This window comes from Delphinus delphis, chromosome 8 (genome assembly GCF_949987515.2).
Source record: "Delphinus delphis chromosome 8, mDelDel1.2, whole genome shotgun sequence".
Taxonomy (NCBI): Eukaryota; Metazoa; Chordata; class Mammalia; order Artiodactyla; family Delphinidae; genus Delphinus; species Delphinus delphis.
Genome location: NC_082690.1, coordinates 17,492,824 through 17,501,427, shown reverse-complemented (window position 1 = coordinate 17,501,427; position 8,604 = coordinate 17,492,824). Strand labels below are relative to the sequence as shown.

Below are 8,604 nucleotides of genomic sequence, written 5' to 3'. Positions count from 1 at the left end.
CTCTGGGAGGACCATTGGGAGATATTGATGTGGGCTGCACCGGAGTCCAGAAAACGCCCTCCCCTGCCACTCGCAAGGGACTCTTAGGGCTCAGTTCTCCCGTGTGTAAGTGCTTCAGTCTTGCCAGGTGGTAAAAACCGGATCCTGGCGAAACTCTGGTGAATATTTATTCACTTGTTTGTTTGTTTCTAGTTTTTAAAGTAATACTATTAGGATGGCTATTTTTAAACACAACAACAGAAAATAACAAGTGTTGGAGAAGATGAGAGAAAACAAACCCTTGTGCACTGTTGGTGGGGATGTAAAATTGTGTAGCTGCTGTAACACACAATATGGAGGTTCCTCAAAAAATTAAACAGAATTACCGTGTGATCCAGCAATTCCACTTCTGAGTATATTCACAGAAGAATTGAAAGTAGGGACTTGAAGAGGTATTTCTACACCCACATGCATAGCTGCATTCTTCACAACAGCCAAAAGGTGGAAGCAACACAAGTGTGCACAGACAGATGAATGGATAAACAGAATGTGATCTATACATGCAATGGAATAGTATGCAGCGGTCAAAAGGAATGAAATTCTGATATATGCTACGACACGAGTGAATCCTGAAAACATTATGCTAAGTGGAAGAAGCCAGACACAAAAGTAAAACTATTGTACGATTCCACTTACATGAACTATCTAGAATAGGCAAACTCTAAGAGACAGAAAGCAGACAAGCAATTACCAGGAGGTGGAATGGGGGAGTGGTAATGGGGAATTACTTAATGGATACAGAGTTTCCGTGTGGTGATGAAGAAATTTTGGAGATAGTGGTGATGGTTTACAACATTGTGAAAGTGATTAATGCCACGCCACTGAACTGTACACTTAAAATGGTTAAAATGGCAAATTTTATGTTATATATATTTTACCACAATAAAAAACGAATACTAAAACATTATCTTAAAGTCCCAACACTACATAAATCTATAAAGTAGAAAGAAAAATCCCATTCTCCGGAGAGGAGACCCGATGAATTGACCATCTAAGTTTAGAGAGCTCTTTCTTCCGTGTAGTGGGCATCCCCTCTTCTCTATGGGATTCTTGGAGGGGCTCACACTTCCCACTGTGCTGGGCTTACCCTGGTGGCGCCACAGCCTGGTAGTTAAAAGTAAAGCTCTCTAGCTGGATGGCCTGGGTTCCAATCCCAATTCCAACACTTGCTGGATAACGTTACGTCAGCACCCTGTACTGCCTTTTTCTCACCTACTGCATCTTTGATGTCACTTTCTGTTGTGAGGATTATATGAGTCGATGTGGTACATATACCATGATTTTTTAAAGCATCTAGCATTAATGAGTAGAGTGTCAGCTTTAGTGTCATCTCTGTATTTAAAATTTCTAGAAGCTTCTGCCACTGGTCGTTCCTTATTGGCCATGATCTTGGGGTGTGGGGCAGGGGGTAGCTTCCTCTTTTACTCCCTGTCGTCCCTTGGTGTCTTTCCCTTGAAAGCCCTGTATCCCCATTCTGGGAAGGAAAGGGGTGCCGGGCTAGACTTGGAGACCTGGGGTCAGAGCTCACAGCTGGGAGGTCAAGTCATTTGGGACAAAGGCTTGAACTGGCCCTTCTCTGGGGCTCCCTCCTGGGGAGGGTCTGTGAGCCTCTGAGGGTGGGGGGGATACCCCACCTCCGAGGCTGCAGCAGCAGTCCACAGCTGGCTGTGCTGATGAAACTGCTCAGAGCCCGACTCCTCTCTTCCCCCACACCCTGCCCCAGCAGTTGGCCCCAGACCGACAGGTCCCGTTGCAGGAGGCTCCAGGGCAGAGCTCACCAGGGCCCCATGGGCACCTGCTCCTCCCGACCTCCCAGGACTCTGCCCGGTCTCTAGGTCGCATTCCTCAACTCTGGAGACCATGGGTTTAGCAGTCAAGAAATTTCTGAAATAAGCAAGAATCGATATAATGGAAGTGTGACGGGGTGGGGTAGAATAAATCAAAATTCACAGCAATAAGCCAGGTTAAAGGCACAAAAGAGCTTATGCCAGGAGGGACAGTCTCCCCACTGTGCCGTGAGCTCTCCAAAGCCAAAGACCCTGTCCTGGCCACCTCGGTGGCCTTCTCAGAGTGAGGCACATTGTCAGACCGCTGCTCCACAAAAGCTATTTTGCTCATTGCCTGGTGCCTGTGATTCCACATACAAGAAATACCTAGAGCGGGCAGACTCACTGAGATGGAAAGCAGTGGTGGCCGAGGGCCGGGGGAAAGTTACTGTCTAATGGGTACGGAGTTTCAGCTGGGAAGATGAAAAAGTTCTGGAGATGGACGGTAATGATGGCTGCACAACGAGGTGAATGTACTTCATTGAAGACATTTGTTGGCTGAATGAGTAGAAGCGGGCTGCGTATTTCCTCTTTGGGTAACACGTGACACCTTTATCCACCTCCCCCTCGAGCTACCCCCACACCTCTCTCAGCACACCCTGCCCTCCGCCCACCCCCGTCGCACCTCCCAGCCCTCCGTGTCCCTCTAAGCATCCCCTGGCAGCCCCTGCTAAGCTTTGCCAAGCCCTCGCCTCAGGCCCTGCAACACCAAGGATTCCCACGGTAACCAGACTGGGCTAGCTTCTCAGCAGCTTTATTGAGTAGCGAGAGGTAGTGTCACTTTCCACTGGACAGGTATCCACGGGTTGGTACCAGGACTGCTTTGGGACAGACAGACAGACAGGGGGCAGGGCAGGGCAGGTGTCAGTGGTGGGGCAGGAGCAGCAGGTGTAGCTCAGCCCTCCAAAGGGGCAGGCGTCGGCTCCTGGGCGGGGAGGGCGTGGGCCTGGATCTCTTCCTCCTTGAGGGTGTTGAAGAAGGTGTTGACTTTGTCCCGCAGGTCCTTCTCCAGGAAGCTCAGGTGGTGTTCCATGTCCCCCGCCAGGGGGCCCAGCTTCTGCCTGAGCCCCTCCACCTGCTGCACCATAGCTTTGTTGAAGGTCTCGCCGTAGGGCCCCACGGTGTGGCGGAATTTCTCCACCTGCTGGTCCAGGTGGCTGCTCAGCTCGGCCAGCGACTTCTGCAGCTCCTGGGCGTTGCCCTGCAGATTGCCACGCACGCTGTCGGTCACGGGCTCCAGCTTCTGCCGCAGCTCCTCCGCGCGGGCCGAGACCTTGGCCTTCAGCTCCTCGGCGTGCTTCTTCATCTGGAAGGCCAGACCCTCGAGCTGGTGGCTGAGTTTCCCCTGGACGTCCTGCGCGTAGGGGGCCAGGCTGCGGCGCAGCTCCTCCACGTTCTGGTCGATCTTGGCCTTGAGCTCGTCGGTGTAGGGCGTGAGGCGCGCCTTGAGCTCCTCCACGTTCTGGTCGATCTTGGCCTTGAGCTCGTCGGCGTAGGGCGCCAGCGAGGCCTGCAGGTTGTCCATGTTCTGCCTCAGCACCGCCTCCATGCGCTGGGCGTAGGGCGTCAGCTGGCGCTGCAGCTGCTGGGTCTGGGCGTTGACCTGCGCGCGCAGCTCCTCCGCGTAGGGCTCCAGGCTCTGTTGCAGCTGGCGCATGTTGGCCCCGATCTTCTGGCTCACCTCGCTGGTGTGGGGCAGCAGCCGGGCCCGCAGCTCCTCCAGCTCTTTCCGGATCTCCTCCTTCAGCTTCTCTGAGTCTTCGGTCAGGCGTTCGTGCAGCTCCGTGGCAAAGGGCACCAGCTTCTTCTGCAGGTCATCCTTGTAGGTGTTCACTTCCCCAAGTTTGTCTTGGAAGAGGGTGCTGGAGCGAAAGGACACAAGGGGGCCACCGTTACGCTTGGCCCTCCATGCCAGGACCTTGACTCCTTACATAGCACTCACCTTACACACACCTGCCTAGGACAGGTGAGTGTGCAGGTTACTGAGTTCACCCATCTTCTCCCTGTGGCCTTCCCTATGGTGGATCATGATTTGAGCAAATGGATGTAATAGACGAAGGTATTAACATTGAACTTGTATCTCTGAATCTCCCCCTGAGCTTGAGTCACAATATCTACCTATCATGTGACCTGGAGCAGTTTGCTCTCCTCTGCTTACCTGTAAAGTAAAAAGTGTGGACTCTGAGGTCCTTCCCAGCCCAGGTGTGCTGTGACGGAGATCACATTCCCTAGTAGAATGTTATGTTCTGGACCTCTTCCAGCATCTTCTAGCTACACCAGGTGCTGCTTCCCTGCCATGTGCCCACCCTCAGAAGCTTGCCAAATATCCCCACCTCCCTTCCCATGATTTCACAGAGGCTTGTCCTGCTGGAATGTATTAGAAGCCAGCTCACACGACCTTTCTTTCCCTTCCTTTCTTCTGCGAGCCGCAATACTAAGATGTGGCCATTCGTCATGCTCTAGAAAGTTAAAGCAGGGATTATTCAGCCCAACTTTTCTGTTTGTATATGTGGATCCCAGGTCTGGAGACCTTGGGTCCCCAGAGAGTTGGTGGCAGGGCAGTGGGTATCCTAGGCTCAGGTCTCCTGCCTCCGATTTCAGCCCTTGCCCACTCATTGCATGGCCTTTAAGAAGCTCCACCTTGCAAGCTCTGCCCCTCTTACTTGAGCTGCTGGGTGAGCTCGGACTGCTGGAGATGTTCCACAGCCTTCTTGGCATTGTTGCTCAGCTGGCTGAAGTAGTCCCAAATCACAGTGGCCACCTGGTCGGCACTGACCTCCGCCTGGGCACCTGGGTGGAAAACAGAGCAATTCACAAGGACCTGTCTCCTTCCCTGCCCCTCTGCACCAGCCTTGAGCTGCAGACCGGATGATGGGGGGGAGCCCAGCCACTGATTTCCTTCTCTACGCTTGGCTAGCTGGAAGCTACGGGGGTATGTAAAATGGGTATAGCACCAATGCCAGGGGGCCCGCCGCTGTGAATGGACTAGCTCCTCTGAGCCGGGTGGCAACCGGGCAGCCGCCTGCATCCAGCTGTGGGCTGACAGGCACTCAGAACTGTCCTCTTACCTTGGCCTCAGACTCTCCACCCTTCCCTGCCTGATGCAACAGATGGGTCCTGCCTGAAAGTCCCATCCAAAGGCAGTTCCTACTCACCGGTGACAGCCACCAGGGCCAGGCTCAGGACCACAGCCTTCAGGAACATCCTGGGCTCCTTGCTGGGCTGGAAAAGTCTCTTACTGCACTGGATCCTTCCTGGGTTCAGAGGGGGCCAAAGGAGAGGTTCTCAGGCAGCTCACCTATGCTGCTGTTCGAACTGATTGAAGCTCAGAGCCAGCCAGGCATTTAAATCCCCACCGGGCTGCACTCCCCGCCTTCCTCCCCATTGTGACTCCACGCTGGAAGGTGACACATTCCCAGGAGGCCTCTTGGACTTTCGTGACTCTAAGGCAACGTGGAAGCTGACGACAGACTGGAGCCCGGGAAGCAGTCAGAAGCTCTGTGCACGTGCCCCACCCAGCATTGAAGGGAGGATGGGTGAGGGGCCATGAGCTGGGGAAGAAACGAGGCCTAGGGAACACCTGAACCTGGGACTGATGCCCCAGAGGCCCTGTGGCAGCTCTGAGTCTGTGCCAGGCTTGGTGGGGGTGATGGGGAGGCAAAGTTCACAGCTCCTCTGTCTGCTCCAGTGAGGAGTGGCCCCCCACTCCTACATCCCCGGAACCGGACTCCATCTCAGAGCAGCAGACTCTGGGCTGGGACATCCAGGGCCACAGGTGCGGGCAGCGAGCTGAGATCCAGTGCTCTGGTCAAGGTGCACCCAGGAGCAGGGGACCCCTGCAAGCCTTTGGGAATGTGGGTGGAGTTGGGGGGTGTCCCGTGTTGAAGGTGTTAACTGTAAGTGTGCTTCATGTCCCATCACTGCCAAGTGTGTCACCTTGGTCTAGTGATTCAACTTGGCGTAGCCCTGAGCCTCAGTTTCTCCTTTGAAAAATGGGGTTGTTGGGTATATTAAATGAGATATCGCTGGTGAAGTGAGTAGTACAGTGCCTGACAGAGTAAGCACTAAAAATTAGTTGTTATTGTTGTTAATAATAATATTACTATTTTCCTAATTTGGATCAAAGCAGGGAATACAGTAGAGTGCTCACTGCTCCATTGAGAGTGGCAGAGTTAGACCCAACCCTCCGGGGGTCATCAGGCAGGCGTGATGCAGGGTGAGGGGCAGGCTGGCCCGAGGCCTGATTTCTGCCCACCTCTCCAGCCACACTCCCTGGGTGGGAGCGGCCAGCTCGTGATGAATCACAGGACCTGAGGCTCTCAGGGGGCCTCTCACCAGGGGATGATGGGGATCGTGGTGGTGTCCAGGAGATCTTCTCCTTGGGCTTCCAACGTTCTCTCCAAATGAGATCACACACAGGAAGATATCCACCAAGAAGGCGACACAGCCTGGTCAGCTTGGGCCCCTCTGCTGGACCACACACATCACCGTGAGAGACTATGAGATGAGACCCATCGTATCGCACTGCTGGCTGTCCTCTGCGAGTGCAGTGCCTGGGATGTAGATGGGCTTCCAGTAGTCTGCCATTGGAATAGACCACAGCTGTGCTAACCCTGACTTCCATGTCTCCGTTTTTTCATATACCAGAAGTGGCTTGCTGTATCGTGGGATGGAAGACAGCTAGAAGGCTTTCTGATGCTTGCACCCCTTCTGCAGAGTCCCCACTACCCAGCAGTGTCCCACACCACCCGTGGTCACTTCCAGCGTCAGGGAGCTCCTCCTTTCTGGAGCAGCCCGTGCCGTCTCGCAGTAGTTATTAAGGGTTCCGGTGCTGGAGTCGGACGCCCTGGGTTTGCGTGTGGGCTCCCCACGTACTGACTGTGCGATCTTGGGTGAGTGTCTTAACCTCTCTGAGCCCCGTCTGCCTCAGCAGGGCGTAGAATAGTACCTGCCTCCTGAGGAGTCAGGGAGCTAATCTGAGTAATGCTGGGAATGGTGCCTGGAGCAGCGAGTGGTCATCAAGTACGAGCCACGTTTTACCCCTGAACGCTTTACCTCCCTGCAACCCTCCCGAATCACGCACAGTCCAGCCTGGGCTGGGTGCAAAGGTCAGTGTCCCATCCCTTCCCTCCTCCAGGCCAGAGATGAGGAGGGCAGTGAGTCACCAAGGACACTCAGTTGAGTTTGGCCTCCTGGACTGACCGTCTGAGCAGTGGGCTTCTGGCTGGCACGGCTGAATCAGCACTGCCCAGTCCAGCCTTGTGGCAGGGGCGTGGGTCACAGAGGCTCATGTGCTAAGCCTCACTCGGACACAAGTGGAAGCAGAGTCAGTCCAACCCCAGAGGACCATTTTTGGCCTCAGCTGGTCAGGCCTTCTCCCGCCCACCCCCCTCCTCTCCTCCCACAACCAGGTATGGTCTGGGGGCCAAGCCTGGAGCGGTCTCCTCATTCCAGGGCAGCCATGGTCGCGGGGGAGGGAGAGAAGAAGGCGGGGAGAGGTAGCTTAGTCTGGGCCACCGATAAGACCCTTACTGAGATAGCCCTACTGAGACCCAGCTGGAGCTGCTGGGAGGGATACAGGCACAAAAAGGGGCCAAGCCCTTTGAAAGAGTTAAGGTCCCAGGCCCCATGGCAGGTTGCAGCCCAGCTGCATGGACCCACACACCCAGGTTCTCTGCCCAGCTTGGCACCTCACCGCTGGGTCTCTCTGCCAGCGTCTTCTGACCTCCCTGGGATCAGTGGCCCATTGCTGAGCAGGAGAGAGAGCACAGCCTCCTCCAGACCCTCCACATGCATGGAAAGAGAGCTGGAGGAAACAGGGCCAAGGGCTCCAGCCAGCGCATTCTAGCCTGCCCCAGCCCAGCCTGGAACCTGGACTCCCACTGTGGCCCTCACCCCCGGGGCCGAGGAACAGGCCAGAACAGAAGAGGGAAGTGGACACAGTTGCCCTCTACCTTCCCCAATGTCCACATCCTTCCGTGACCTCCTAATCACCTTCCTTTCCTCCCCACCCCATCACCAAAATCTGTACTCAGGATCTGAAACGGATTGACTCTGATGAGTGAGTGACACAGATCTCCAAGGGTCTCATCTCTCCAAGCGGTTTGGTACCAGCGTGGCTATTTGAACACCTGGATTCTTGTTCCCAGCTCTGCCACTGATGGGCTATGGGTACTTGGGTAGGCCTCTGGCCCTGCCTTAGGTTTCTCACCTGTAAAATGGGGTTAATAATGTCTACTTCACAGGAATCTATTTGTATTTTAGCAGATAACAAGGTCTAAGTCAAAGGAATGAATCTGTATGGAGAAACTTCAAGTCTCAGCCACAGATAAAGAATTCTGAGGGTAGAGCCAGGTCACTTTCTCAGGCCTGTGATTTCACACTGTGGGTTTAGTTCCTTCCTCCTGAGAAGAGGGCCGCCTGTCAAAAGCTCTACTTCTACATTGGAGGCTCCTCCCACCTTCAGACTGTGCTGTCTAGGGAAGGACAAGGTGTTTGGGAGAAAGGGAGAGAGATTTATGAAGCCCCCACCATGAACCAGCTGCTTTGTACGTATCTCATTTACATTTCACCGCGATTTTGGCATATCGGTATTCTAGCCCCATTTTACAGAGGAGAACATCGAGGCACTGAGGTGTTAGATCTCTGGCCCTGGGTCATATGAGTAAGTGCCAAAGTCATCATTTAAACCTAGAATTTCTTGGCTGTGATGTCTTCACATCCAGAAGACAAAGGCCCC

General features: G+C 54.2%; 1 protein-coding gene across 1 annotated transcript; it reads right to left on the bottom strand.

The window, feature by feature from the left end:
* Positions 1-2,613: 2,613 nt before the first annotated feature.
* On the bottom strand, positions 2,614-5,247 carry APOA4 (apolipoprotein A4). The gene is made up of 3 exons (XM_060017161.1): positions 5,021-5,247; positions 4,529-4,655; positions 2,614-3,727 (listed from the first exon to the last, which is right to left on the bottom strand). The coding sequence occupies exons 1-3, from the start codon at positions 5,067-5,069 to the stop codon at positions 2,761-2,763; spliced, it is 1,143 nt and encodes a 380-aa protein (XP_059873144.1). The 5' UTR covers positions 5,070-5,247; the 3' UTR covers positions 2,614-2,760.
* Between the last annotated feature and the right edge of the window lie 3,357 nt (positions 5,248-8,604).